The sequence below is a fragment of the Phoenix dactylifera genome, chromosome 10 (assembly GCF_051530095.1).
Source record: "Phoenix dactylifera cultivar Ajwa chromosome 10, Ajwa_hap1_PhDact_Kaust_v1.1, whole genome shotgun sequence".
NCBI lineage: Eukaryota > Viridiplantae > Streptophyta > Magnoliopsida > Arecales > Arecaceae > Phoenix > Phoenix dactylifera.
In genome coordinates this window covers 31,894,254-31,906,353 of record NC_143199.1, presented here as the reverse complement: position 1 = coordinate 31,906,353, position 12,100 = coordinate 31,894,254, and the positions used below count along the sequence as shown (strand labels likewise).

The following is a 12,100-nucleotide window of genomic DNA, read 5'->3' as shown; positions in this document are numbered from 1 at the left end:
AAACCTGAACCCGGTTGAGTTAGGTGAAGACCCGCCATTTTGTTCGTAATTTAGGCGCAGGCATGAGTCCTTTTCACCGAAGGAATCCTGAGAAGGGAAAAGTTACTACAAACCAATGCGACCGACTGTAGATTTGTTGCTTGTTTCGTTTGGAGCAAGAGAAAAGGAATTAAGTGGACCACTGTACGTCGTAGCAGAGCGAGGGGACCAGTAATGGCACACTTCAACGTTGTCAAGAATTAGGACCTGTCTTTCCGCCAAGAAATCCAATAAAGGTTGCCTGGACGTCGTCGAAAATAATGGCAACCAGTACTCCAATGGAGTGCCAGTGCAGCATGGTATAATTCTCCTGGAGTATATGTAATCGGGGCGGATAATGATGGAACACCTGAATGGGTCCTGCATTGCCTTTTGATTTCTTTCAGGGTCTTTTGGACCGTTTGATTGCGAGAACGTGCATCTAGAAACGACAGTAGTTATGGGTTTGTTTACACAGTAGATGGTTGAATGTAAACTAGAAAAAGAAAAAGATTACCCATGCATTATGTACATTTGTTTTTATTTTTCATAAAACAGAGGATAGTTTGTTTCTTTTTGAGGGGTAAATCACAGGGTAGTTTCGTTCAAAAAACAAGGGGTGATACTGCTAACAATAACAACAGAGAGAAAACCCTTCAAACTATCTACAATTGTCATTGTGCTTAGATTTTCGTCATCATATTTGAACATATATAGATTACGATCAATAGTGACTAATGTATGACCTATCTATCATGGGTTGACATAAAACTTACTAGAGGCCAACTTTAATGGAACTCTTATTCCCATGCTGATCTAAATAAAAAAACCTAAGATAGTTACTCACTTAGACGCCGACTCTAAAGAGTCCAATTCTGATACAACAAAAACTTTTCACCCATAAAAAAAAGCTCAAGACCCTAGGTATGCAAAACAAACAAGTTATGCTTTCTTTTCTCTTCTATTGCCTCCAATATTCTATCTAACTTATACATAGGAGGATTTAGACGGAGCCAAAGCATCTAAGGACTTAGTTGGAGCCAATTCGAGATGCTTTTCTTTAAAATTTTTTCTTTGGTGTACAGACTAGCAACTCTCGATAGCAATCTTCCACCACTATAGATCGAGTCTCCACTATAGTTGGTCGAGATTTGGGCATCAAGGGCAACCAAATATGATTGATCGCATCCGGCCGTTGTTTACTCGATTTGAACATAATGATTGCTTGGACTTTCCAACTTTCTTTCAGTTTTTGACCAAAGGAAAGTAAAATGCAAAGATGCTGAAAACAATTTTACTGAAGCTTAATACTTGTTTAAGAAATGTGCATCCCATATATCCCATCATAATAACCATCCAAAAAGCAGAAACGGAATGTGTCAAACAAAGAAATAAAAATCAATACGGAAACTATCTTTTACCTTAAAATAAAAACAACAAAAAAAGAAAGGTGCTACAAGGGGCAAATGTTTCCTAGTAACCATGATGAAAATGGTTACAGCTGCCACAACAAACCCAGAGAGGGGAAGGAAGGACGGTCAAAATTACCAGTAAAAAGACGACCTCTCTCCATCATTCTCCCTACTCTTCTCTGGCCTTTCACTTCGGATGCATGCAGGGGAGGGAGCGCGACCCTTCACACTCTTTGTCGCCTACATTTATCCCAGAACTTATTGCAAGGTAGCCCCCCCGCAGTAGAATGTCTGGGGATGGCATTTCCTCCTCCACGAGATTCTTCCTCCTACTTATTTATGTCCATTTCCCATCGCCATCCAAAGGCACGCAAAACCTCCACAGCCCCCATGGCCCCATACCCCGGCTCCTTCTTATCACCGCACTAAGGAGATCAAAGAAAGAGGCTCGTCAAAGAGAGAAAAGGGTTGAGAGGGAGAGCCAAAGAGCTCTCACGAAAAAAATGGGCATTGTCACCAGCAAGTGCTGCACCCAATACCGTGAAACGTGCAGAGAACTCAAAGCTAAAATCCAGATCCTAGAGGAAGAGATCAAGGAGATGAAACGTGCGAGGGAGCAGGAAGCTTGCGTCTATGAGCAACAGGCTGCGGCCTTGGCAAGGAAGGAGGATGAGTGGAAGCGAGAGAGGAAGAAGCACAAGGAGGAGGTGGCGAAGCTGAGGAAGAGGCTCGAGGAGGAGGAGGATAGGATGAGAGGTTTGCAGGAGGAGGTCGCAGCGAGCAGAGGTGACAAGGAGTGGAATCGAGCAGGCACTGATTACATCGTGGAGCACATGAAAGAGGAGCGAGCGCGGAGGGAGGAGGCGGTGGAGAAGTGGAAGCAGCTCTACCTTGCCATCAAGACCGAGCTCGACGACCTCATCCAGAGGACTCGACAAGGTAAGTAACGTAGCCGCATTTTGCTTGGATACTACTGAGATCTGCACCAAAAATCTCACTTCTAATGCTTCATTTTGCGAAGATATATGCAGACTTCACATTAGTCGCCTGTGCTTGTTTCATGATAACTTTGTCTGAAACAGAGACGTCAGGAGGACAGTGTAAAGAAGGAAAACACCTTCACACCTCTAATCTACAAGCCTTATACATGATCAATTTAGTTAAATTTACTCAACTAAGTGACAACAATCTATCGTTGTACCCGTAGTCTAGGAAAGAAAATGAAAACTAGGAAGAACATAATTATATTCTAATAATTAAGACTTGAATTGAAAATGGAGTGAGTACACATCTGGATACACTTTTATAATTTGTATTGTATTAAACACCCATTTTGCAGTGCAGAATCCTGAATTCCACATTACGAGATCATGTGAAATAGCTTTGGTTATTAATCTGTGGAACACATTCTTTTATAAATCCTTTTCATGTTTGCAGTTGCCATTTTTTTTTGGTGAACGTTGCCATTTAATTACCAAGAAGTATCCTAATGCTGGTGGCATATGGTATGACAGAACAACTTGAATTGTAGCTTTAAATGTGAATCATCTCTCTGAAATCTAACAGAAGAAAATAGGATAAATTATTTCTGCACTCAAAATAAAGTGCATTAATTCGTAAATAAATAATGCTGTAGATTTCAGATAGAAAAATCATACCATTTTATATCTTTAATTTTCTAATAACACAATTTTTAACCTAAAACCAACCCCTGCTTTTATTTATTTTTTTCTTATATATTAGAACTTCCAAGTCTTAGTACTCTAGCTCAAATATATATATATAATACTGAATTAACTTAAGCTTATGCTTCTGGAATTACTAAAGCATCTAACTTAAATGCAGACACCAGTAACTAACAGAAAACTAAGAATCCCCTTCTTCATCCTAGTTTACTAGGCTTGAATGCTTACAGAGTTGGATGCAATGTCATTTTCATTTCCGAAACTTGTTCCTTCTCTAGAACTCCCAAAACAATGACAACAACAAAGTATACGGCATCGTTCTGAAATTGTCTTGTAAGCATGACAAATTCTTGGCTATGCTTCACATGAACGAACCTGTCAACTAATACGCTCTCTGTCCTGTACTATATAAAAGCCATCCATCAATTTGCACTGTAAAGTTACTTCATTTGTTCACCAAATCAGTCATCCTTTCCTTGATTTACCTTGTCCACCCATTTCCCCTTCCAATTACAGCCCTCTAGTGGAAACAAAACTACTTATGATTTTTGTCACCTTTCCAAACAAAACCTAAACCTTCTTTTCTCCATTAAGGTTGAGATATCTTGACGCACCGCTATAATTCAGTCTGATGAAAAACCGGTGGAAAATCAAGAAATATTAGCATGGGCCGATGTCATGAAACACAGCAGTTGACTATAGCTTATCTGAATTGGTTTCTGATAAGGTCAGTCTGGGTTTAAAATGAGGTTAACTCCCCAAACCTAACTAGAATAGTTTTCTTCTCGACTCAATGGCTTCAATTCCATGTCTGGTTTGGGTTGGTTGGTCCTAGGTCAGCATCAGGTCCACACAAGTTCATCCTACAACAATGTGAATTTATAGATCCTATCCAGTAGATACTCTTCCCCCATGATGACTGGAGACTTTCTTCTTGCTAGAGTTAGCAGGTACCCTGATTTCAATAGATGTTTCTCTTCACTATCCTTTTCCTAGATAGACTACCAATTAAATTATGTCACTTCTTGCCCTGGTGATTGAACTCTAGTTTCATAATCTTTCCAGCTTTCAATGCAGCAGCTATTCTTCATTCCATTGATAATCTTATAAATATTTGGAGAGAAGGTGGTCATTAGATGCCATTCTTATGATCTTCTCTTATAGGGGAACGATTCTGGTGGGGAGTTGAAGAAGGCATGATTGAAGGGCTGCACCAGGAGTTGAAGACCAAGGAGGAGACCTTGCAAACACTGAGATCGCGCATAGCAGCAATGGAAAAGGAGGGCATTAAGAGAGACAGGGAGATTGACATTTTGAGGCAGAGCATGAGAATTCTTAGCAACACAAAAAGGAATCGCATCCGAAAGAATCAGCCCGGAAGCTTGCGCTTATGAAGCGGCAAATAGATGCAGCCAGAAACTTGGATGGGTTCCTTAAACCCACAGTGATCTTATGAAGTACTACTGCCCCGTGACTGAAGCTGTACGATTGGTGTCCATGCTGAAAGATTGCAAGCTGTGTTGGGCTGCAGTCGAGCACAAATCTATATTAGAAACATAAGAAATTCAACATCGTTCACGTATTAGTTAGCAGCCAGAAATATCAGAATAAAGATGGCATTGGTTCCAGTCAAGGTTATTACCGAGCCAGATGAGGTTGTAAACGTCTTCCTTAATGTACAAAATATAATTACTTCCAAGTTGTTCCAGCTACAGTGATTCTCTCGGTTTTCTTCTGGTGTCGAGTGGTTCTTGGGTGCCAACCAAGTGATCACCATTTGGAATTTTTTTTTATCTTCACATCATTCCAACGTATCTCTAATTCTTTTGCCTCTGATGCAAGTAATTCGAGCCACGGGAGCAGATGACCTGGCATAATTCTGTGTCAGCATCCGTGCTTATCTCAACAGACATGACATGTGAAGACTTCTGCCATCTTGATGGCTCCAGTCTGATGCCCATCTCTCCAGACAACATTTCCAGTTGTGACTTTATTCCAGATCCATCTCTTACTGGTTGACCATAGTATCGCCATTTTTTAGTCCTCACATAGCCAAGTATTGGATGGTTTCAGTAAAATTATATTCTTTCATACGTTATCTAGATATTTGAAACTTGGAAGTCCTCTGGGGACAAGCCCTTAAGAACATGTGCCAACCGAGCTAACGGTTGTTGGCAAGTTTGAAGAACGTTGTCTAGCCGTAGGTAATGCATATAAACTCCTGTTCCAAGGAGTGCCAATCCGGACATGAGGGTTTGGAAAACGTCCTGTAGACCTAGAGTCAGAATGAGAGATATCTATTGCGGTTTTCAGAGTGAGCAATGCCTGGAGCTGGACTATGTCTGGATCTGGAGATTCGGCCTTCACCTGAGGGTGGGGCTGCTCCTCTAGAAGGTGGCTCGGAGCCAGTTGCCGACGAGATTGGTGCTGTGCGAGCGAGGACTGGCCATCCATCCTCAGCGCCTTGGGTGCCAAATGGATGAGACTGTGGACCACACTTTATTTTAGTGTGAGCGAGCTAGGAGGGTCTGAAGGTTTGTCGAGATCCCGCCGGATGCATGGCGCCACTTGAGCTCTTTTTTGCAAGGACTTAGATGGTGGGCCGTCACCCCCTAGACTTGACAGGTGGCTATTGGGGCGACTTGTACTGCTTATCAGATATGACTAGCCAGGAATGTCTGGACTTTTGGTGAGAGCAACTCTTCACCTAGGTTTGTTGTGGAGCGAGCCCAGGTACATATGGTAGAAATTATCCATGTTGATCCATCGAATAAACCTTTAAAAGTTTAGGACACCTGAGACTCTATTTTTGCTTGTATAGCGCCTCAGACGGTGTTTTTACCTGGGAGCCCTTACTACCGAGTTTTCTTAAGGTCAACTTTGATAGATGCATGCTAGATGGTGGCAGGAGGGGAGGTGCGAGTTTCATCATTAGAGACCCAAATTTCAGGATGGTTGTTGCTGGTAGGTGTCAGATCTTTGACACCTCGGTCCCGGGGGCTGAGCTGAGGGTGGCATGGGCCGGTCTATGGTGAATGGTTGGATCCAAGAGGGCACTGGCGGTGTGAGTGGGTGCCACCCTTTGTTTCGAGGCATCCGGGCCATGGTTAGTGTCAGTGTGGTTTTTCCGGTCAAGTATGTTTATAGAAAGGCTAACAGGGCCGCAGATTGGATAGCCTCGTATATGGTCAATCATTTCGGAGAAGTTCTGTGGATTAGAGAGAGGGAATTGCTTAGAGTGCTATCCATTTTCGAATGTATCCATGCTAGAACTGTATGAATCATCTATTTCAGCAAAAAAAAAAATCCTGCATGCTGGCTAATCTAGAGCCATAATTTAGGCATTGCACATTAATATCTAAAACAAAACCAAAAGAAGGAAGCTAACAGATACGTCATCACGATAGGATAAGAAGCAGAGCTCTAGGGTCAGCAACCGCTTCATCTGTTCTAATACGCCTTCACCTCAAACTCGAGCCTCCCAGGAATGGTTGCTCCATTGAGACCTAAAGTCTGCGATAACCGGTCCAGTCAACCAAACCTCACAATATATAGCATTTTTTTTTTGGTACATCGGCAGCTCCCATGCGATGGATATGAATGCTACCAACAAAATCAAAAAGCAAAATGCTACATAAAGATTCCAGCACCGGCCTGTGGTCTGCCTAAGTAAAGTCTTCCGAGATAAAAAAAAAAGGGCTACTTAATTTACCACACTATTTGCCTATTGGTGGAGGGGCGAAGCCTGATGGAGGCAGGTAGCATTTCAACCAAGTCGCTTTCCGCCCAATACGTCCGCGCACCCAACCAGGCCGAAATAAATTTGAAATAGACCGGCTATGATTTAGGCCGGTCCAGTCCGATCCGACCGAGGCACCGAATGTCCCTCGCTATAAATCGCAGGATCCCAAACCCTACCTAGGCTTGCCATTTCATATTGCTTCCTTCGAAACCTAGCCGCAAGAGAGGAGCAGAGGGAGGGGGAGAGATGCCGGCCGGCCATGGGCTCCGAGCGAGGACGAGGGATCTCTTCTCGCGTCCCTTCAGGAAGAAGGGGTACATCCCGCTAACGACGTACCTCCGGACCTACAAGATCGGCGACTACGTCGACGTCAAGGTGAACGGCGCCGTCCACAAGGGAATGCCCCATAAGTTCTACCACGGCCGCACTGGTCGCGTCTGGAACGTCACCAAGCGCGCCATCGGCGTGGAGATCAACAAACAGGTCCGATCGATTCCTATCTCGCATCTTTCTCTCGATCCTTGCTGTTAGATTGATAGTCCAGTTCTATTTTTGATTCGATTCGTGAATCAGTTAGATTCGTGCTCATAGATGGATATGAGTCTTCTAACCTTAGTTCTGCTTACAGGGTAGTGATTTCTTTTGGTATTTTTGTGATATCTTACTTCTTTTGTCTGTAGCTGTTATTTTGATCGCTTCTTCGTTGCCTCTTATTGCCATTAGAGTAGCGTTGGATCTTTTTTTCCGTGGTGGTAAACAATGCTTCTTTTACTCAGCTCAACAGAAACTGTTGTTAGCGATGATTCTTATGGACTTACGTTTGTAGCGTGTTAGATTATTGTTCATTGCTGCAGGTGTTTCTCATTTTTGTTGTTCTTGGATTTTAGGGATGATTGCATTTTTTTTTGCTTTCCAAGTTGATTTCAAAAATGTGTTTTTGGATTTATAATTTGTTGGAGATCAGAGTTTTTACTAGTTGACTAATAGATCAAATTTCTATCTATAGAGTTAGGGTTATTGCAATATCATGTTTCTTATGTAGGGCTAACTTTCAGAGGGTTGAGTTTGGATGTTGTACTTCCTTTCTGCCACCAAAGTAATGATTGAAATTTGGAGAAAAAAATGGTTTGTGTTCTGAGATTTTTGAAGCTGTTGTGTTACATTTCTGGAGGCGCAAGCGAAGGTATTTAGTTTCCATCATATATTTTACAAACTGATGGGTTAGTAAGGCATGGATCTCATGGAAGGGATGGTATACCAGTTGTAGTGAAGATTGCTAACATCTAGCAGATTGGTTTTAAGGATTAGTTGAAGCAACAAGAAGATAGTTTTTAACTTTTCTTTCTGGAGCATAGTTTCCATATTATTGTCTAATGTCATATTGGGCAGAAGCTTTGTAATAGTTGCAGGTATTCACTTGTAAAGTTGGACCATCTTTTGTTATAAGAGCTGATTTTGAAATGCATCCTGAAAGGCTTTTGCAGTATCTAGTGTACCCACATACAGTAACTGAGCAAGTTTTCCTCTTTTCTTTTGCTGTAAGCTTGTGGGGAACACCTAACTGAACATTTTAAAAGTCCCCCTAAGTTTCATTTACCTGTCTTATGGCCATGCTGTTTGTAGGATGACTTACAACAACTGAGGCTGCAATAATGCTGGTTAAGCTGCATTGTGGTTGCTTAACCAATGTAAATCTAGTAACATTAACCAGATGCATATGCAACCTGACATCGTAATATAATTGCACATATTGTAAGTATTAAAAATACGTAGTCCCAGCTCCATGAAAACTCCAATTACTTGCAGCCAAACATGTCCTTGGTGATCTTCTTTCAGCCTTCATATGATTAGCATTGTGCTGACAGATCAGTTCTTCTATCTATATTTTTAATTGATAAAAAACGAAAAATAATAGAGGCAGAAGAAACTTCATCTTCTACAGATGTAGCTTTCACAATACAAGTACAATATAAAAACCAAAAGTATGACATTCTTGTTGTTCATCTTTGATCAGTAGTGTTCACAAATTAAGTGAAACAGGAAAAAATGAACATTGTGAAAGAGAGAGCACCATCCAATTGAGTGTTTAGACAATAACGCTATAGAAGGGCATGTATTTTTAAGTACTTACTGAAACTAGCCATTACAAATATTTATTTAATAATAGTTAGAAATCTTCTGGCAATCAGGAAAAAATTGACAGGTGGAATCTTTTTGAATATTATATTACACAGAATTTTTTAGAAAAAAAAACGAACAGCTTTGATCTGTTGGTTCTTTTCTAATTGAATATTATTAAATCAATGTTCACTTGACACATTTGAGTAAATATTTGAATGATGGCTCTTCTCTTTGGATCCTTCTTGTGTCTTGATCAACACCTAGGTGAACTCTTGAATCTCCATGTTTTTCTTTCTTTTTGTTCTATTCCTTTTCAGACAATTCACTTCTCCTGCTAGTTCTGGGATCATTTCAAATCTCAATCTTCAGATGATCCTTTTACCCGATGATATAGTATTTGAGGCATGCAATACTTCATTTGGAGTTTCTCTCCTGCAATCTAATTATCCATCTACCTCTTCTCGATCCCTCCGTAGTCTATGGACCTTCATCAAATGATCATGCATCTGCACGCCAATCTTCTTTCAACATGGTGAAAAAGTCATATGTTTGAGAATCAAGGTAGAAATCAATAACTCTAAACAGATAATTGAATTCTTGTTCTAATGTTCCCTTAGGAATTTTTGCCTGGGTGAATTTTTTCCAATCATGATTCCTGGAGTGATATGCGGTCAAGTTCCGATGGTTGTATGCATTCTGGCTTATGTGTCTTTGTAACTTTATGACCAGGTTGGGAACCGAATCATTAAGAAGAGGATCCATGCGCGCGTGGAGCACGTGCTGCCTTCCAGGTGCACAGAAGATTTCCGCTTGAGGAAGAAAATGAACGACCAACTCAAGGCAGAGGCGAAGGCACGCGGCGAGATTATCAGCACAAAGCGGCAGCCGGAGGGCCCCAAGCCTGGTTTCATGGTTGAAGGAGCCACGTTGGAGACTGTCACTCCAATTCCCTATGATGTGGTCAATGATCTCAAGGGTGGCTATTAAGGTGTTATTTTGTCTCGAATTTTTGCCTCCGCTTGCTTCTTAATTTGTTTGAGCTTTTTGGTAGTCGTTGCATGCTGTTTTGTTTTGAACGTTTTGATACCTAAAATAGAAATTTCTCTGCTTCCGCGATGGTTAGAGCTCAGCAGACTTGGGTAGCCAGTGACAGGTGAGCTTCCATGATTCTCGCAGTTCGCTCTGTTGAGGTTGTTTTGGCACGTGAGATTTTTTATTATTTTTAATTTTTGGGTCAGTATTGCAGTTTTTTTTTTTATAGTAGTCACCTGTATGTACCTATCCAAGGCGATTCTTTGCCAAAATTCATCTTTTACGGTCTTGTTCTAGTTGTTGGAGTGGATGATAGGCCTCTGTCTGGGTATTGATCAGGATATCCTTGAGTCTGGCTTGGTTTTATGGACCTCTTAGAGTCTGCCTTAGGCTCTGTTTGGGGGAGCTTTTGGAGGGCCAGAAAGTGCTTTTAGATGAAAAACTGTGTTTGATAAATTTTTCAAAAAGCTATTTTTCTGAAACAGCTTTTGGGAGGAAGCTCCAATTTGGAGCTTTTGGGAGGAAGCTGTTTCAGCTTTTTTGGAAAGCTGTATTTTTGACAAAAATGCTCATATTAAAATAACATAATTACATAGTTTGTCCCTTTATAAACCTAAAAATCTGCTGGAGCCAAGAACCCTAGCCGTCAGACTCCCTTCCGTAAGAAAATGTATTTTTCTTTTCAATTTTTGTATGCATCTCTTGAACCACATTTTAGAAGAAAAAAATTTTAATCCTTCTCCATACCTTCCAAAATCAATTTATCGTTTTTTTTTTATCATCAACCTCGCGGCCCACGCTGAGGTCCTCCTCGAGCATGGACCACGAAGAAGAGCCTCTGGACCGCAGAAAATTATTTTATGAAAAATTATTTTATATTAATAATTATAATATTTTATATCTTTATTTTTGTATTATACTATAAATATAATATCATATTATATTATATCATAATACATTAATATGCTATGTTAAATAATTTAATATTATGTTATATTATGAAATATTAATTTATACTAATAATTATAATATTTTATACCTTTATTTTTTGTATTATACTATAAATATAATATCATATTATATTATATCATAATACATTAATATGTTATGTTAAATAATTTAATATTATGTTATATTATGAAAAATTAATTTACACTAATAATTATAATATTTTATACCTTTATTATTGTATTATCCTATAAATATTATATTATATTACATTACATTATAATACATTAATATGTTATTTTAAATAATATAATATTATGTTATATTATGAAAAATTAATTTATAATAATAACTATAATATTTTATACCTTTATTATTGTATTATACTATAAATATTATATTACATTACATTACATTATAATACATTAATATGTTATTTTAAATAATTTAATATTATGTTATATTATGAGAAATTAATTTATACTAATAATTATAATATTTTATACTTTTATTATTGTATTATACTATAAATATAATATATATTATATTATATTATAATACATTAATATGTTATGTTAAATAATTTAATATTATGTTATATTACCAAATATTAATTTACTCTAATAATTATATTACTATTATGCTATATTAACATAATATTATTTTATATTACAATAATATTATACTATATCGTATATTTATCTACTAATTTATGTTATGTTTTATTATATTCTGTTGTATAATACTATGCAATATCTTTTATGGTAATTTTGTCATACAAAAGTACTTTCTCAATTTGTTTACCAAACACAAAACAAAGTACGAATGTAGTTACCAAACAGCAAACAGCTTTTTATAACAGCTCTACTTCCAACAGTTCTACTGCCAACAGCTCTCCCAAACAGGGCTTATGGACTTTAATAATTACAATCGATTGAAACGTGGCATGAAACAAATGACAACTTCAGCTTGAGATACCATACTTGGGCAAGAGTATGGGAGCTCGAATTAGAATTCAGCTCTCGTTTGGACCCTCCGATAGCACGGTCCAAGTCCCCCAAGCGCCAGGTTGGGCTGCCTGGGATCTTCGTCTCCGGCTAGAAGTGGTCGATAGGAATTACCCAGCAAATCATAAAGAAATC

At 39.0% G+C, this 12,100-nt stretch overlaps 2 protein-coding genes across 2 annotated transcripts; both read left to right on the top strand.

The window, feature by feature from the left end:
- Positions 1-1,663: 1,663 nt before the first annotated feature.
- LOC103698466 (uncharacterized) lies at positions 1,664-4,823 on the top strand. Its single transcript, XM_008780492.5, has 2 exons — positions 1,664-2,369; positions 4,280-4,823. Exons 1-2 carry the CDS (start codon positions 1,718-1,720, stop codon positions 4,507-4,509), a joined length of 882 nt encoding a protein of 293 aa, XP_008778714.2. The 5' UTR covers positions 1,664-1,717; the 3' UTR covers positions 4,510-4,823.
- A 2,199-nt stretch (positions 4,824-7,022) lies between these two features.
- LOC103706959 (large ribosomal subunit protein eL21x/eL21w-like) lies at positions 7,023-10,094 on the top strand. The gene is made up of 2 exons (XM_008791247.6): positions 7,023-7,340; positions 9,708-10,094. Exons 1-2 carry the CDS (start codon positions 7,104-7,106, stop codon positions 9,963-9,965), a joined length of 495 nt encoding a protein of 164 aa, XP_008789469.3. The 5' UTR covers positions 7,023-7,103; the 3' UTR covers positions 9,966-10,094.
- Positions 10,095-12,100: the final 2,006 nt, after the last annotated feature.

Coding starts and splice junctions, on each gene's coding strand:
- LOC103698466 (XM_008780492.5), top strand. CDS start 1,718: ATGTCTGGGGATGGCATTTCCTCCTCCACGAGATTCTTCCTCCTACTT. Junction 2,370..4,279: donor CATCCAGAGGACTCGACAAG/GTAAGTAACGTA, acceptor CTTCTCTTATAG/GGGAACGATTCTGGTGGGGA.
- LOC103706959 (XM_008791247.6), top strand. CDS start 7,104: ATGCCGGCCGGCCATGGGCTCCGAGCGAGGACGAGGGATCTCTTCTCG. Junction 7,341..9,707: donor GCGTGGAGATCAACAAACAG/GTCCGATCGATT, acceptor CTTTATGACCAG/GTTGGGAACCGAATCATTAA.